Source organism: Euleptes europaea, chromosome 7 (genome assembly GCF_029931775.1).
Source record: "Euleptes europaea isolate rEulEur1 chromosome 7, rEulEur1.hap1, whole genome shotgun sequence".
Lineage (NCBI taxonomy): Eukaryota > Metazoa > Chordata > Lepidosauria > Squamata > Sphaerodactylidae > Euleptes > Euleptes europaea.
This window is the reverse complement of record NC_079318.1, coordinates 77,494,164-77,512,255: the sequence shown is the minus strand read 5'-3', so window position 1 is coordinate 77,512,255 and position 18,092 is coordinate 77,494,164. Positions and strand designations below refer to the sequence as shown.

Here is an 18,092-nt window from a genome sequence, read left to right as displayed (position 1 = left end):
CAAGGAAGGCTTCCCAGGGAAGCGCAGAGCTGCTAAGGAAGCCATGAGGATTTCCCCAGTTCTGCCCCAACTCCAATGGCCCAGACCAGGCAGATCATTATTTCCACACAGCATTCTCTAAAGGATTTGGGGTGAGATTTTGTATGGCTTTGAGGACTCTCTCCTCTGCACTCTGTTTCAAAGGTCAGCCTCCCCCCCCCCCCACTTTAAGAACAGTCCATAACTTTTACAGTTCAAGCTGGAGGCCAAAAGATCCATTACCTGTGATTCAAGAAGGTAGCCGGCTTCATTGCCGTGCTCCAGGCCGGTCTTCACAACCTACAGCAGAGAGGCACAAGAGTGAACCACTTCCCCAAGCTTCCCACTTTCCTCCAAGGGCTGAACGCTGAGCAGGTCTGACTGACAGCCCCTCCTGGCCTGGAAGACCTGTAACCCCACTCTAGGCTATCTGTTCAGGATATACTAGGTTAAAAATAAATAGAGGCTCTTGGAGATGAACAGGGAAACCCCAATTCCCATCAGATTCAAGGCCTACGTACGAAGAAGAGTTGGTTTTTATATGCCGACTTTCTCTACCACTTAAGGGAGAATCAAACCAGCTTACAATCACCTTCCCTTCCCGTCCCCACAACAGACACCCTGTGAGGTGGGTGGGGCTGAGAGAGCTCTAAGAGAGCTGTGACTAGCCCACCCAGCTGGCTTCATGTGTAGGAGTGGGGAAACAAACCCAGTTCATCAGATTAGTGTCTGCTGCTCATGGGGAGGAGTGGGAAATCAAACCTGGTTCTCCAGATCAGAGTCCACCATGTACATGGTTGGATCTCCTGGTTTTGTTGTTTTTTACTTCCTCGGAGCAGCAAAGGTGAAGACAGGGTTAACACCTTTCCTCGCGCACCATTTTCTTGATGTAAATCACACAAATGCACACACACACACCTTGTTCAACCCCCTCCACCAGCAGGATCATATATATCCCTGTATAACATTAGAAGAGTTCAGCAGCATTCCAGCAGAACCTCCTTCCACCGCACCCAACCATGGGCAGAGAATTCGAGGGACGCAAAGGAAGCATGCCTCACCTCAATGATATTCAGGGGAGCAGGATACAGTCCTTTGGTTTGCTTCCGCACCTTCCCCTCTACAGTTTTGTAGACTTGTTCCCTCACGAACGGAATATTCATGGCGTAGTCTGTCACCTCTGCAAGACAACAGGAGTGGAAAAATCCAGCCCTTGGCTACCTTAACATCTCGGAAGCCAAAACTGACCAAAGAGACCCCCAGAAGGACAAAGCCAAAGCAACTCGTCCAAGGCTCAAAGCCCAGAGAGGTCGTTTGCGTACGCTGTGAGCATCACTCACTCTGGATCAAGCCCTTGTCCTTCTTCCGAGAAACTGTCTTGCTGGCTAGCCCCTTGGCAAAGGTGATCGCCACCTCCTCCAGGTATTCAATGGTCCGCTCCTCGGGGCTTTTTATACCTGGTCCTATAAATGCAAAGAGATGCTTTTTGAAGGAACTGAAAATGTCGACTGAAGGATTTGTACTTTTAGCGATTCAAGTGGCTGACCTCCCCACAGAAAAGTTACTCCGGGAGAGATGGAAACTGCAAGCGCAGAAGCATCTGGCTGTGCTCGTGCAAGCCTGCCCTCTCCCTTGTCTCATGTTTCTATCAACAGCAGAAGCCTGAAGGCAGGCACCTGGCGCATTATTACTCAGTGTCGCAGAGTAGGTACTGCTCTGGAGGGAAGGGATGGCTTAAGCCCCCTGGTCCTCTCCCCTCTCCAAATTGACACTCCACCTCCTCCAGTAATCTGATATCACAAACTAACTTCTGCCATTGCGCTTCTCAACCCTCCACTCCCAAGTTTCTATTCCCCACCTCCCATTTCCTGCCTCTTTGGTTCCTTTGCTTTGTCCCTGTTTCCTCTTCTGTCGCCCACCCATCCCCAAAGGTTGCCTTTTCCCTGTTTTGCCAAGGCCTTTCTTCCTTGCCAGGAAAAACTGAACAGGGGAGATGATGCTCAGAGGGAATGGGTGTAGCAGCAGTAAGGGGAAGGGCATTCCACTTCTGCAGGCAGCTGTAGAGTTGCAGAAGATTTCCCTCTCCCTATAGGCCAGGGGTCTCAAAACTGCGGCTCCAGAGCCGCATGTGGCTCTTTGGCCCGTTGAGTGCGGCTCTCTGAACTTGGTCCGGAGCCCCTGCTCTTGCACCTGCTTGCGCCAGCAGCCGGGCTGCGGAGCCGGCGCGCCTGAGAGAGAGAGAGAGCGGGCGAGTGGGCACGCTGTCTCTCCCCCCGCCCCCGCTGTAGAAAATGGCCAGGTCCCCCTTTCCCTTGCCCTCAATAGTTGGGAGGCTAAAGCCTCCCCTCCCCTCCAGCCACGCGATTGCTGGGCGGGCGGTTTGGCAGTTCCTGCCCCCCCACCTATCAGCTGTTGGGCGGGGTGGGCTTCCTTTGGTAGACCTGGCCTCCGGCTGAGTCCCATTGGGAGGCCATGTCTACCCACTGGCTTTCTTGGCGGTAGACCTGGACTCAGAGGAGGGGAAAAAGTCCCCCTTCAGAGGCCAGGTCTACCAATTGGCTTCTGTGGGCCTCCGGAGGCCAGGTCTACTGCCAAGAAAGCCAATGGGTAGACCTGGCCTCCCAATGGGACTCAGCGGAGGCCAGGTCCACCAATAGGCTTTTATGGCGGTAGACCAGGCCTCCAGACGAGGATACCAGATGGGGAGGGGGAAATGGCAGGGACTTACAATTTAATTTTTATCAATAAATAAGATCACTATTAAGTATGATATCAAGTTTTATTCAGTGTACCTATAGTTTAATTAAGACTTAAAACTTTAATTAAAGTTTATTAAGTTAATAAACAGTGTACCTACCTATATAGTTTAAGTTTAATAAATTTGGCTCTCAAAAGAAATCTCAATCATTGTACTGTTGATATTTGGCTCTTTTGACTAATGAGTTTGCCGACCCCTGCTATAGGCAACCCAGGAGCAAACTTGGAAAGGGTGGAGATTGCCTCTTTTCATTCCCACTTCAATAATGGGTCTTGTGGGTTAGGGAGAGCTAAAATACATTCCTGTCTCCTGCCCTGTTTAGGATGGGTGGGGAAGAGCAATGTGCCTGAGGTACTGCCCCCCCCAACCGCTACTCCAAACCAGCCTCCTCCCCCACTCCTGTGTTATTTCCGCCCATGCTCATTATGATGCAAACAGTGTTGGGAACTGGGTTTGATATGTACAGATGGATAGTGCTTAGTGCTGTTAAGGCACTTTGATAATAAAAAGGAAGTAGTTAATGACTTTAATCAGTGACTGAGAAATGTGAGCTGGTTCAACAGGCCGCCAGCCTGCCTCCTACATAAGCCCTCTGGAAGGATGCCTTCCAACCTCTACCAACTTCTCTGCTAACTCCTTCTACCCACTGTTCTTTGAATTAGGAAGTTTTTCGTGATTTTACAATTCCATATCCCTCCAGTTTACACCCACTATTTCCTGCCTTGCTCTGGCAATGCAAGGTGCACTATGTTTCCCCTTCCTCCTTTCGGCACCTTTGTACGTTGGAGAAGTGTTAGAATTCAACCCAGAGGGCCAGGATTCAAATTCCCCACTCAGCCGTAAAGCTCACCAATGGTTATACAAGCCACCATCTCTCAGCAGCATCTATTTCACAGGGCTGCTGGACAATCCCATGGCCCTGAGCTCCTCAGAGGAAGGGCAAGATGCAAATGCAACCAACGACATATAACATCCGCTTTCTGAGGCCGAGTGTGCTGCTCAGCTCCTCGTGCCTTTTGCCTCGGAGTCCCCTTTATTGTTCTTGAAACTCTCCTCTGTATCTTTTCCAGCTTGTCAATGTCCTTCCCTAACCCCGGTGCCCAAAACTGAACCCAAGTGGAGACCTGGGAGACACCGAAGTCTGTTTGTGCAACAACAACAACAACAACAAAAACATTCAGCTCTTGTCACAGCACCATGCTAGGGCTCACGGTCCTTGGTCACCCATGGCAACCGCCAGCTTCCTCCTCAGGGCTGCCATGGCAAAAACAGCCACTTTCTATCATGCACCTGCTGAAGTCTCTCTCGCTTCCTACACATTCATGCTTCTTAAATTTCCTTTCAGTGACGCTAGGCCAGCTCTCAAATCCATCCAACCACAGAATCTGGAAGCCCTTCCACTGAAGAGGCCCCTCTTTAATAAGTGCAAAGAGGCGAGCAGTTTCACTGCCATTCAGGCTGTTCAGCTTAACAGTTTGCCATGTTTTTTGAGACAGTTTTATTTTTGTTAGTTTTTCAAGGGTGGGTGGGTGGGGCAGGAACAAAACATTTAACATAATGCGACATTATACAGTAAAAAAAGTTATCAGCTTTGTGTGGTTATACTGCAGGCTGTCTCTGGGTTCATTTCTCCATTAAAAGTCACCACTGATTGAATTTTTCTGCATTAAACAGTCTGCCCCCTCCCCCCCCCCAGAAATGGGAGCAAAACATTTATCTGAATTTACAGGAATTGTTACCACCAGTCCTTTTGGCTGGTTAAATGATGAGATTCCTAGAGACTACACAGTTGGTTGGCCGCTTCCCAATTTCTTAAATGTAGCAACAGCATCACAACCCCTGTCAAACCCTGCCTGTGCCTACGACTCAGCAAGAAACTCTCCTATTAGGCAGAAGAATAGGAATATTCTGGATCTAACCTAGGGGATCCACCAGCTGATCAACCAGCCCCATCTTTTTTGCTTTGTCAGCACGAATGTTTCTTCCGGTCAACATCATGTCAAAGGCCGCAGGAACCCCCACCTGAAAACACAGAAAAACCCATTTCACCAGCCAGAAACCGCAAGACTAGACAACCAGAATCCTCTCCTTCAACCTAGCTGGATATATATATAAGGCATTTACTTACCATCTTTGGGAGCCTCTGAGTGCCTCCAGCCCCTGGAAGCAACCCTAATAGCACCTCAGGCGTGCCTAGGACTGTCTTTCTGTCCTTTGTCGCTATTCTGTATTGGCAAGCAATGGCAACCTAAAGACAGGGGATAAAGAAAGCACCAGCAGATACAACCACTTCTTCCCAAGTACTTTGGTCTACAGAAAATCTAAGTGTCTGCCAACCTTTCTGGCTGCAGAACTACCCTAGGGTCAGCAGTCTATGCCATAGGCCAGCAAAGAGAACCTCTTTATTTGCACCTGAATTCTCCTTCTCAAATGCCAAATGAAGCAGCCACAACCCTTAGTTTAATCTGTTAGAGACTGGGGTGTTGTTGGTGGTGGTCAGCCTTTCTTTGAGCCAGGGAAAGCGATTGGCAGGACGTCTAGCCCATTCCCAGCTGTGATCTGCCATGAGTCTCCTCTTGCCCTCCCCATATAGAAACCACTTACTGTACCTCCAGCCCTCCACCAAGGCAGGAACCGCTGATGGCAGCAACAATCGGCTTCGGAGACTTTTCAAGACTCGCCAACATCTTCTGTCCTTCCTGAGAAAGTTGGGAGATTTCCTGACTGGACGTGCAGGCCTCGATCATGCTGCAAGCAGGACAAAAAGAGGAAGATTTTTGGCCATGTAGTGAAGAGGGCCAAGGTTTCTCCTCCTGGTAGAACCAAGTTTACTAAGCTCCTACCCTTGCTCATCTTTGGATATGTCAAAATATGAGTTGAGTAAGCGCAAGTTGCAGTTGTGAGTACGGCAAGGCAACCGTCCGCTCACTTCATTGTGAGCTTTGTTGCCACACAAATCAACTCCGTCTCTAGTCCAGTGGCACCTTAGAGACCAACAAGATTTTGGGGGTATAAGCTTTCAAGAGTCAAAGCAGTTGCTCGTGCTCTGACCCCACATGCTCCTCCGTTTATAAAGTCTACTAGCCAATTAGTACTCTGTACTAATGTTCATGGCTATTTGTACTAATGTGCAATCAGTAAAAATAACTGAACTCAAGGGGACAGCTACCCTGACTGGCTGTAACCATTCCAGTTCTTTAATACTGTGATCCTTCCCTGCAAAAGGCTGCACCCCTGCTCTTCCAGCTTCTTGGGTTACCTACCCATAAAGAGCGAAATGCCCTGATTTGGATGGCCCAGGCTAACCCGATCTTGTCAGATGTTAGAAGCTAAGTGAGGTTGTCCCTGGTTATTACTTGGATGGGAGACCACCAAGGATGTCCAGGGTTGATATGCAGAGACAAGCAAAGGCAAACCACACCTCTGTTTGTCTCTTGCTTTAATACCCTACAGGGTCTTCATATGTTGGCTGCAACTTGATGGCCTTCTCCACCAACAAGTGAAATTTGTCCTTGAGTTACCTGGACCTGTCTACTTTACCAGCACCATTCCTGTAGATTACTTGCTTTCCACTACAGTCTGGATTTCACAGTTTTATCTGTGGGTAACTGGAGGACAGATGGTTCCACCTTTGGGGACGAGTTGAACTGGTGCGCGAACTTTTATTCTCTCGGAAACTATTTTAATGGAAATGTTCTTTTAAAAAATTGGGGGTGGGGGAAAGCAACGGATCACCTGCTGCCTGAATGGGTTTTCCCTAATTTGCACTGTGGACCTGAAAAGTCAGGTTAAGTCTCCTATACGTGGTTCTGTTCGGGGCTGGGTTGTCATGTTGGCAGCTGCTTACTGAAAAATCGCAACCAAGGTTTGCAGAGACACTGCTGTGTTAGAACGCAAATACCATTTCCCTGGATGGGTGCTAATATGGGGACTTGGTGAAGAAAAAGAACACGCCAGCCAGTCGTAACTGACTGATGGATGGGGTATCCACAAGGTGTTCCATGCAAGAGATAAGCAGAGTTAGTTTGCCACTGCCATGGTCTCCCTCCCAGCCACGTACTGACTACGGCCAACCCTGCTTAGCTCCCAAACTCTGACTAGCCCATGCTAAGTTGGCCAAAGAGAGCTGGGGTGAATTCTGAGTTCATTTATGGGCCTGCTCTGTACAAAATCACTATCAAATATCTGCAAAGCCCTTGCCATGGAGCCACTGCAAAGACACACCAGGGCTAGAAAGTTATTCCAGATCCCTAAGATCAACCTTTAAAAAGGTAAAGGTCCCCTGTGCAAGCACCGGGTCATTCCTGACCCATGGGGTGACGTCACATCCTGACGTTTCCAAGGCAGACTTTGTTGCAGAGTAATTTTGCCAGTGCCTTCCCCAGTCATCTTCCCTTTACCCCCAGCAAGCTGGGTACTCATTTTAGCGACCTCGGAAGGATGGAAGGCTGAGTCAACCTTGAGCTGGCTACCTGAAACAGACTTTCGTCGGGATCGAACTCAGGTCGTGAGCAAAGCTTTTGACTGCAGTACTGCAGCTTAACTCTGCGCCACGGGGCTCTTTAGGCACATGCAAAAGCACACCCTGATACACTAGACGCTCTATTACAAAAAGAGCACACACCTCTTTGCACACCCTGGTAAGGGTTTCCCTCCTTGGAACTTACTTGAGGTCGGCCCCTGCAATGAAGCAACCAGGTTTTGCTGAGATGAGGACTGCGCTTTTGACAGCCTCATTGGTCCAGATTTCATTCATAATTTCCGTGAACTCTGCTTGCATCTGTTTGGACAGAGTGTTGACCTGGAAGGAGACAAAATGAGGGAAATAGAGAGCTCCAGCTCTGGGTGGAAATCATCCACTGCCTGTTAACTGCTCTTCCCATCCAGATGTGCAAAGAAGAGACAACACTCAAGAAGGTGGCCGCATTTAAAAGCCCAACACAAATGCTCTGGGGCTTTAAATGTTATTCCAGATGGCATCCAGAGTAGACTTAACATACAAAAGTTTTTTTCTTTAGCTATAAACTCTCCTTGCACCATAATCCAGAAGGATTTAGCCTGGTCAGATTTTGGAATTTTGTAGGGAGCTACCAAGAGCCTTGTAAACTCGCTGTAAACTCATCTCAGTTGATGACAGGGTTTAGAGGCACTTGCTGAACAAAGTATTAAAGTGCCTTGTGACACAGAGTATTTGCATAACCAACCATCACTCATCTGCTGAAGATGAGGTTCATAGAAACCCACTGACTGATGCCTGGACTGGATCCCAATTCTGCCCCAGTTCCCACTTATTGAATAGAAGTACAAATAGCCTACCTCATAGCATCATTAGTGAGAGGAAATAATTAGCAATTTGAATGTTATAAGTGCTTTATAACTAAGAGATTAAGTGTTCCTCTTTTTCCTTTTACTGGCTGCTTCCTTATTCCGAAGATATCAGAACTCTGGTTGAGCCTGACATACCATTTGCCCCTCATTCTAAGTAATTCCCTTGAAAAGCAAGCATACCCTCTCTCCACACAAAGTCTTCATGGGTGCCTTGATTAAGTGCACTTTGAGGAAACTCTTTATTTCTTCATTTCAACAACTTATACCAAAAAAGAACCGGTGGGAAAAACCTACCTTGGAGTTTGGCGAGTTAAAACGTACCACAGCGACATCTCCTTTGATGTCATAATTAACATGGGTCCTAGCTGGAGAGAAAGAATGATGCATCATCATCCATGAAAAGTAGTATGGCTACTTTCACCTGTGCTGGATCTGAATAAAGCTTAATGGACCATTCCCAGGGGGTTAGGAATGGTCACGGCCATAAGCCTTTAGCTGAATGCATTCTAGAGAACCCAGTGAACTAGTAGGAACTTAAATTCTCAGTTAAATTCTCACTTTACATAAACAAACTTTAAGGAAGTGGGAAGTGAAAGGTTAGAAACCAGAAGATGGGATACATCCTACTGCATATGAACTGGCCAATTCTATACCTTGAAGCTGTACTACATTGGCGGGTTTAGTATATCTTTGTTTTAGTTTTCATAGCTGTTATACATTCCAGCCTGTTCTCTAAAGTGCCCCCAAGTCACACTTTCCCAGAAAGTAGATTCTGCCGACTAAATTAAAACCAAACTGCTAGGACAGCAAAAGTAAGCTGGAAGTACACTGATGCACATTAGTCTGCACTAATTTATTTCAGTCAGTGATGAGTTCCAGATCCCTCCCCAATCAGACCCAAGGGTTTACACTTACATTTAAGGGCTGAAGAGGTGCTGATGTTTCGGCAGGCATAACCTACAAGAGAAGGATTCCATTTACAGTAAGGGCTACAAAGGTATTTCAGATTTAAAATTTTTTTAATATCACTTATACCCTGCCTTTCTCCCCAGTGAGGGCCCAAATTGACATACACCCTGCCCCTCACATTCATTGTATCCTCAGAACCACCCAATGAGCTTGGTTGGACTGGAGTATGTGACGGGTCCAAAGGTCACCTAGCAAGCTTGCATAGCAGTGTGTGGATTCAAACCTGGGTCTGCCAGATCCCAGCCTGACACACCAGCCACTTTACCACACTGGTTCTGTGACTCCTAGAAGCAACATTTGGGCACAGGAGCACCCAAGCACCAGGATTTCTGCCATCCCCAAGTTACAGGCCTTCCAAAGTATTAGCTGCCCCTTATAAAATGAACTGCCAGCCTACTGCCAGTATTTCAGCTGAGGCTCTCCCTGATGCCCCGATCATTCTGAATGGTGCTCAACCACAGCACAAGATATGTACTAGTCAGCAAAAAGAACAATTCCCACAGCAAGCCCTGAGCTTTCAGTGCCCTAAATGCCTAAAGGCCACATGACAAAGTGGGATGGATGATCGATGGTGTGCCTACATCTATCACAGAATGGCTTCTCATGAAGTGCTGGATGCTGGTTTGAAAACACCATAAAACAAAAGTCCAGCGGTACCTTCAAGACCGACCTTATGACCTGTCGTAATTTGTTTTATTTTGCTACAACAGACCAACACGCCAACCTTGAAAATGCCCACCTTAGCTGTAAAAGGTAAAGGAAGTCCCCTGTGCAAGCACCAGGTCATTAGTGACCCATGGGGTGACATCACATGACGACATTTACTAGTCAGATTATGTCTAAGCCAAGTCATATTTTGTCTGTCTCCATCTATCAGTGTGATTTGCCAGCAGGTGAAGACTTTTTGGTTTCATCGGGCACACCCATAATAACGGTTACTGGCCCTCCTTCTGGTGTTGTTTTATGTGTTTTAATTGGGTTATTCTATAATTTTAACTGTATTTTTAATTGTTCAAAGGTTTTAAGATTTTTAAGTTCACCACCTTGTGGACCCTGACAGGGTGAAAACACAGTACAAAAATGTCTTAATCTTATTAAATATATACCCATATATAGCAAAAAATATCAACTACACAACAAAGCAAACAAAGAACCATATAGTAACCTCATATCCAATATAATGTCTTTAATAATAAAAGTATTTCACAATGCATTCTCCTGCACTGATGAAACGTCTAACTTTTTCTGAAGATTTCCACTTCCTCGTGTACATCTGACACAGTGAGTACTGGCTCAGAAATGCCACAATATATTTGTCTTCAAAGCTGCCACAGAGATCCCAATATGCTTAAACTAATACATGTAAGTTTCACCAGAGCACAACACCTCACTTTCCACTTCCCAGGCTTAAAAGTTTAATTATTTAATTTTAATTATTTATATCCTGGGGCTTCTCCCCAAGGAGAATCCAAAGCAGCTTACAATGTAAAAAACACAATGGTGAGAAGGCTTCTGATTCTGAATACAGATCAGGTTTTCCTCTCTCTCTCTCTCTGATAGCAGATCTTCCAGCTGAAGGCTAAGAGCCAAAGGGCAAGAACCCTTTGACCCATGCCCTTTGGCTTCTGCCTCTAGGCACATCCATGCCTTAAGTTCCTGTGAGCAAAGGAGAAACAAACTCAACACCATCTTACTCAGCTCAGCTAGCAGGGTCTTCCCCACTTCCTCCCCTGCCAGAGATGTCCGTCAGAAAAGTCCCACCCACCCTTTTTCACACTGTAAGGATCAGATTAGTTATTCCCATTTCGAAACCGCTTCACCTTATCAAACTGATAAAAGTTGCCGTGGGGGGAATTAATACATCAGAAGTAGCCCTTTTAAAACAAGCTGCACATATCCTTTACTGTGCCATGCTGAAGCATACTATGAGAAATTGAGCCTATCTGAAGAGTACACACACTGCAGTACAACACAAAAATGCTTCACTGTGTTATCACCTGAGTGACTCAAAAATGTTAGAAATTCTCCTGTCACTTTAAATAACAGATAGCAGGTAAGTCTGCCCCAGGAGACTAACAGCTTGCTTTAAAATGTCTGATGACGAGTGCTCTTTTGAATACAGGCTACTTATCATGTTGCCAATGGAAGAAACCGTGGACGTGACTTCCAGAAGAAATGCTGCTGGCTGGTGACATCAAGTGGAATTCCACCGTAGCATCAGATGCCATGGAAATACAGTCCCATTTCAGTTCATGATGTAAAGTACCATCCTATGCATGTTGACTCAGAAGTAGAACTCTACAGTGTCCAGTGGGGCTTACTCCCAAATGTGCAACTGTAGAGTTGCCAACATAGTCCTAAACTGCTCATCGTGCTTTGTTTACAGTTGCACAAAAGTTATGTCGAATAAAGTCCTGTTGTTGGTATCTCTGCCTGACCAAACATTCTGTTTAATCTTAAAGCATCTGTATTGGTTCATATGGAACTTGGAGCAATGAAAGACTGCCTTACTCATTTTAATATATTTCCCTGCCCCTTGGAAATCAGCAACAGTAAATCTTGGCATGATATAGTGCTATGCCTTTTCTAGGCGTGGGTTCCTGAAATTCTGAAACGTGAGGCATGCCAATTTAGACGAAACTCCACAACTTGGCCTTAATTCAAATGGTGTTAACAAAAAGACAGATGCAGCACAGAAGATCCCTAGACTGGTCGAAAGAGAATACCCTCACAAATCAATGTGACAGCAAGGAAGACGGTTTAAAGCAGCTGGAAAGTCAGGCTTCAACAGAACTAAAGTGCTTTGCTTTATGAGTTAAGCACACTCCCTGCTCACATGATCTGGGCCCAGAGTTGGAGGCGTGCCGCGCCCTCTGGCCCACTTTTCCCCAGCAGACAGGAAAGGACCTTTCACCTACATTTCGCCATGCTTCGACCCACAGGCACTTTGGAGCCTGGACGGTACTTCTCTCCCCATTTAAATTCCAAATGAGTTTCTTCCTTTGAGAACACACAGCTTGAAGAGGCTTCCTAGGACACACAGGCTGCCACTTCCTTGCCCAGGCATTCAAGGAAGCATCGCAAAATAGAGCATGCAGCTCCCTGAAGGACAGAGCCTGCAACACCACACTTTTTGTAAGTTAGATGCATTCATCACATTATAGTGCCCACGGTGTGCCTAAATGGCAGAGAGCAGCTTCGTCCTGCTTCCTGAACTCCTACCAGTTGTTTGGCTCTTTGCACCCTCAGATTTATCAGGGAAGAAGAGAGCCACAGCAATTTATAAACAGGTCGTAACACAACAGAGCTGCCCGGGATTAATATAATTTCCTTGCTTGAGTCAGATACTGGGCCAGCATCCTGTAACATCAGCCAAGAACCTTTCTTCCCACCCACCCTTCCATCCTGCACAGTTGGAATTCATATGTCAATTTGATGGTGTAAGATTTAATAGGATTTAGGACAGTTTGTTCACAAGTAGGAGCTGTTTCTTCTTACAGGTTCCTGTACACTATTCAGATTCATCCAACTTTGCCCATTCATCAACAGTTGGTCCACACCCATTCTGAATGGATCATTTGCTCTTGACTGGATCCCATTTTCATCTGTATTCTGCAACATAGTGACACACACCTTTTGTTGAAAAGAACTGGGCCAGATGACTTCTCTTTGTAATAACTCCTCTTTCCACTTCTGTTCTTTGTAGCTTTGAGGTGTTTGTTTAAACAACAGGAGTGATGCTTATAAAGGATTATATTAACACAAGACTCCACTGGATTAAAAAAAGTTTGAAAAGGAATGGTGTGGTAATATTGTCTTGAAAAGATGCCAACCGCCTAAATTCTCTTTTCCGCCGCCAACACTAATGTTACATTCAGTAGACAGTATTCTACCACTTTTGAAGAAAGCCTAAAAAACAGGCACTAGCCAGAAGGGGAGTTTCGTATCGTTGACAATAACTACTTGTTCAAAAGCAACACAGGGATCAAGTAACAAACACAGCCTGTATGGCGCATGATGCATAGACTTTAGCCTTGGGGCCTTTTAAACGTGGAGGAAATTATTGCTTATTATCCCTTCTTGCAAAACGTTGACCCTAGCCTGGAGGACCACCAGAAGGCTTGACACTGTCCCATAACTGGGCAGAACTTGCACAGATTTCCTTCAAGAACTGGGTCCCATCATCCATAAGGTGGGACACCACTTTCTGGCAACAAGCTTGAGGTCAAATGATACAACAAAAGATTCTTTTCTTGCCATTCCTGTCTCATTTACTGCCACACTAATCCTCTCTCTCACTCTCCAGGAGACTGTCTTGCTCGGCACCACCCAGACACCAGCAAAAGACTCTGGGAAGATTTAATATTACTTTGCAGTTCTATGTGGTGGTGGAAAATGCCGTCAAGTTGCGGAATACTTATGGAAACACCATATGGTTTTCAAAGCAAGAAACAACCAGAGGTGGTTTGCCATTGTCTGCCTCTGTGTAGCAACCCTTGACTTCCCTGGTGGTCTCCAATCCATGCACTAACCAGGGCCAATCCTTCTTAGCTTCTGAGATCTGATGAGATCAGGCTATCCTGGACAATCCAGGCCAGGGCTTGCAGTTCTATACTGTCTTTAAATTCATACAAGTATGGTCCCAATAAAAATAATTTCCACATAACATTTTTACCGTAATTCATTGAAATATAAAATTTAAACTACATTTGATTTGTTTTTCCCTAATCAAATATTCCAGTTCAAATATTTGTTTCTCTTGGAACATAACATTAATGTGATGTACTATATATATACACACACACCACCTTGGGGACTCTGAATTAGGTTTACATGTGGCAAAGAAATATTTTAAACAAAATAAGTAAGTATTCTAAATAAGATCACTCTCTAGGGCACTGGATAATTTCCCAAAATTTTTTCCAATTCTAGTTTTTCTGTAAAACCCACACCAATGCCCACTAAGCAGAATGCAGCCCACCAAAGACTCAAGAAAACTCCTGGTTTTGCCACCTGCTCATGTAAGGAAGCACAGGAGTGACAAACAGCCTGGCGGGGCACAATGCATGGCTGGAGGGCTGCATTCCATTGTAACAGCAACAAATTGAGCAGACATTTCCATCTTAACATTCTTGAGGCCTTGTTTACAATGGAAAGGGAAAAAGCAGCCTTGGGACAATCAGAGCCAACAGAATCAAGTAATAAAATAAAACAACTTTGTCACATCCTTTATTACAAACACTGCCTACAGGACCTCTGTTAAGTGACCAAAGGATTCCATACCTCCTGTACAGTCAATAAAGCCTACAACTGTGTTGCCACCCAAAGAGGCACTCTCTCAAACACTGTCATAATTATCTTTTGGATGGGATCAGGAGAAGGTAAGGAGAACAAGAGAAAGAAGAGCAGCAGGTTTAGCTAAGACAGATGTAATAAAGGTAAAAATACTTAAATAATAAAATGGGGGTCAAAGGATGGGTTCAGAATCTGGAAAGGCTGACTACTACTGGAAAAGAGGAATCCAACAGGTATACTTGTGAGGATAAATATTACTATCAGAGTCAACTCAATTTAATTTACAAGCATTTGGCCTGCAGAACCTTCATACATCACAAGGTCATGTTACTTCGCTTTCCAAGTTACACAATTAATTCCTACATTATGAAACTGGAAACTCCAGGTGTAACCAGCCAGGATTAAGCAACAAAGCCACATTTTGATAATTCAAAAGGAAACTGTAACCAAGATCTGAAAAACAAGTTGATCAAGCATTATGACCTGGAGTCTGCCAACAGCCCTTGAAACGAGGAATGGCCTTAGAAGCAATAAGCCCACAAAGGAGCACCACTGTAATAGAAGAGCCAATCAGAGTAGACAATGGACAGAATACAGTAACAGAAGAGACCAGTGGTCTGTCTCTCTATTAGGTGGCTTCATATCCATGGTTCCAATGAATTGACTATATTCTAACCCCCTGGGCATCAGCCAGCAAAGAGTTCAAAATGTGTAGACAGTAGCAACAATAACAAAACAACCATAGCACATCTTTGCTCTTAAGATGCCGCTCCCTATGACAGCATTTCCCATTCCCTTAAAAAAATGAATAAATCCTTTCCAAACCCTTCAGACTCACTTTGCCTGTACTACCATTATCACTGGACACTCCCTACACAATACTCACTACTCTGCTCCGACACCCTGCCCGTAGACATTCAGCTCTTCAAGCAGGGGTCATTCCAGGTAGTCCACAAATATTTAGGAGTCCTCATTCACAAAACACTTTTCTTTAAGTTTCTCCCAAGTTGCTACTGCCCATCACAAAACACCACTTTGAAAAAAGGTTAGGAAAATTCATGGACATTTTCAGCCCTAATAACTAAACAGAACATCCACATTCATTGTCGCTGAAGACATTTTCTGTGGGTAGGCAACATAGGATGCCTTTTGCATTCATTCCTACCTGTGGACTTTTCCAAGACATCTGGACCACCCATCTGGACCAGAGGGACCTTTAGAGTCTGATGCAGCAGTAGCACAATTCTTACCGTCTGTCCAGAATAGCCTAAAAGCTTAGATGACTTCAGAAAGAGATCGGACAGATTCATGGTCTAGCAACAGCTGCTATATGGGTAAAAGGAATCTGAGTTTTCAAATAATTTCTCAATCTCAGGTGCTGAGAGGCAAACAGCAGAAGAGTGCTGCTTTAAACTATTCTATTTGCTTATTAGATGTTAGATTTCATCCCAACATTCCTGCAAAAAGCTGAGAGCCACACCCTCCTCACAACAACCCTATGAGGTAGATTAGGCCAAGAGTTTAGTTTAATAGTTTAATAAGTTTAATACGGTCCAAGACCAGCAAAAATTAGGCCAAGAGTGTGCGTGAGGGGCTCAAGATCACACAGTGAGTTTCATGGAGTTTCCCCAGTTCTAGCCCACAGCTCTAATCACTACAACACTCCAGATCTCTTAAGAGAATTTGCTGTTTGACAATGGGATGAGGGCCATTGCCTTAGATGGTTTTGAAAGTGATTAGACAAACTGATGCTGAAGAAGTCTAAGGACAGCTAGTTGTTATGATAACTAAAGAGAGCCTCCATGTCAAAGACTGTGTACCACCGAATAAGGGGGAGGGGGTAACAAGCTCTGTTTATGGGCTTTCTGAAAATACTTGGCAAGCCACTTCAGTGAAATGGACACTTTACAAGATGGCCTAGATGACTTTCTGACCTCCCTCCCAGCTCTAGAAACTGTATGACTGAGAATTCCAGAAAGGTAGTGGTGTTAATCTGTAACAACAAAACAAAACAAGAATCCAGCAGACTCCTTAAAGGTGAACAAAATTTATTCCTGCATAAGCTTTCGTGAATCAGAACACGCACCATACACCCGATGCAATAAACTCTGGCTCTAAAAAGCTTATACTGGGGAAGGGGGGGAATTACAAGTCTTTAAGGTGCCCACTGTATTCCTCCTTTATTTTGTATGATAATTCACAGTGGGTAGCTGTGTTAGTCTGTCTGCAGTAGTAGAAAAGGGCAAGAGTCCAGTAGCACCTTAAAGCTCATACCCTACCAGAAAATATTTTTGTTAGTCTTGAAGGTGCTACTGGACTCTTGCCCTTTTCTATTTTGTATGAATGAGAGAAAATCATTTCGGAGAATAACATCGGCTCTGGGAGAGCCAGGAACATGGAGAAAGGTTAAGAGAAAGAGACATGACTGCGAAAGAAGGGGGAAAGTGGCTTGGAGCAGAACAGGAGGCACAGGTGGGGGGGCCAGGAGGAGGCTCCCAGAGGAAGGGGTGCTGCCTGCCCCACCCCCTTCTCTTCATCACACACCCCACCATCACCCCCTCGTTCTCCTCACCTGGGAGGCGGTGCCGGGACGGGCAATACTTGGCGGCTGCAGTAAAGCGCGTCCAACTGCCGATGGCTCTGACGGCAGCCGCCATCTTGGCCCAGAGGGGAGGTCGAGCGGACTGAGAGAAGCGGAGGCGCCCCGGGCGAGGAGGGCACGGCGGGCAAGGTGGGCGGGGCCTTCCACGTTCACGGGCGCCGCAGCCTCCTGAGAAGGCTGTCTTCAGCGGTGCCTCCTTACAAAACTCGGCACGCCGCTCTTCTGCTTAGCCACCGGCCTCTTAAAAAATTCCCCTTCCTCTCTTTTATAAGCAGATGGTTACACGGAGTCACTGGAGGTACTTGGGAGGGAGGAGCGCCGTGGTTAGGCAGAGGTTGGGGCGCCTATGTGGGACAGTAGTGGCGGCTGGTAAGGGGGCCTGACTGGGAAAGGCGCTTTTGAGGGCGGAAAAGGGGCGGGCCTTTGGTGCGTCAGGCTGGCGAGGGGAGCTGCTCGGAGCTTTCGGAACGGCCGCTGCCCGCTGAGGAGGAGGTAAAGGCGGCCGGCGAAAGACCGAGCGCGGTTTTCCTCCTCCCCCCCCGGAAGTTCTGGGTTCGAATTTCACCATGGGTTGTGAGGCGGAGGGGAACGGTTACTCTGGAGGGCTGGGGAGGGGGCTGACAAGGGGTTGTGGGCGGGGTTTAGTTGCTCTTAGCTCTGTGTTGGCGGGGGTGGGGGGGAGAAAGAAGAGTTGTTACTATGCAATGACTAATATTCGTTAACAAACAAGAGCCAAAATATTGTCGAAGGCTTTCACGGTCAGAGTTCGTTGGTTCTTGTGGGTTATCCGGGCTGTGTAAAAAAAAAAAAAAAAAAACCCAGTCCACGGTTACACAGCCCAAACAAGAGCCAGTTTGGGCTTTAATAATGTACATAGCCACTGAAAGTGTTCAAATTAATTATGCTTGTTCTATAATAAGTTGCAGGAGAGCCCAAGTTGCAGGAGAGCCCAAGCTTGGTCTTGTTTTCTAAGAACTTTCAGCCCTGTAAGGCAGGCGAGTATTATTATGCCCATATTGCAATTGGAGAGCTGAAGCTAAAAGAGTGTCGTGTGTAAGGCCACCTAATGAGGGGTTTTTTTTTTTTGCGAGTAGTGGGATTCAGAGAGGTTTCTGCCTGCTG

The 18,092-nt window shown here is 46.0% G+C and overlaps 1 protein-coding gene across 2 annotated transcripts in view; it reads right to left on the bottom strand.

Moving 5' to 3' along the window:
• The window catches only part of HADHA (hydroxyacyl-CoA dehydrogenase trifunctional multienzyme complex subunit alpha), a 28,469-nt gene extending 11,380 nt beyond the window's left edge, over positions 1 to 17,089 (bottom strand). The window contains exons 1-10 of one of the 2 annotated variants that reach the window (XM_056853153.1): positions 16,941 to 17,089; positions 9,020 to 9,061; positions 8,399 to 8,469; positions 7,444 to 7,577; positions 5,386 to 5,524; positions 4,905 to 5,024; positions 4,696 to 4,798; positions 1,359 to 1,481; positions 1,080 to 1,198; positions 262 to 318 (exon numbers count right to left, since the gene is read on the bottom strand). In XM_056853153.1, the coding sequence (XP_056709131.1) occupies positions 262 to 318; positions 1,080 to 1,198; positions 1,359 to 1,481; positions 4,696 to 4,798; positions 4,905 to 5,024; positions 5,386 to 5,524; positions 7,444 to 7,577; positions 8,399 to 8,469; positions 9,020 to 9,061; positions 16,941 to 17,025 (993 nt within the window). In that variant the 5' untranslated portion in view covers positions 17,026 to 17,089. Of the gene's footprint in view, positions 1 to 261; positions 319 to 1,079; positions 1,199 to 1,358; positions 1,482 to 4,695; positions 4,799 to 4,904; positions 5,025 to 5,385; positions 5,525 to 7,443; positions 7,578 to 8,398; positions 8,470 to 9,019; positions 9,065 to 16,940 lie in introns of those variants that run through there. The other variant, XM_056853154.1, reaches the window with a different exon arrangement.
• Positions 17,090 to 18,092: the final 1,003 nt, after the last annotated feature.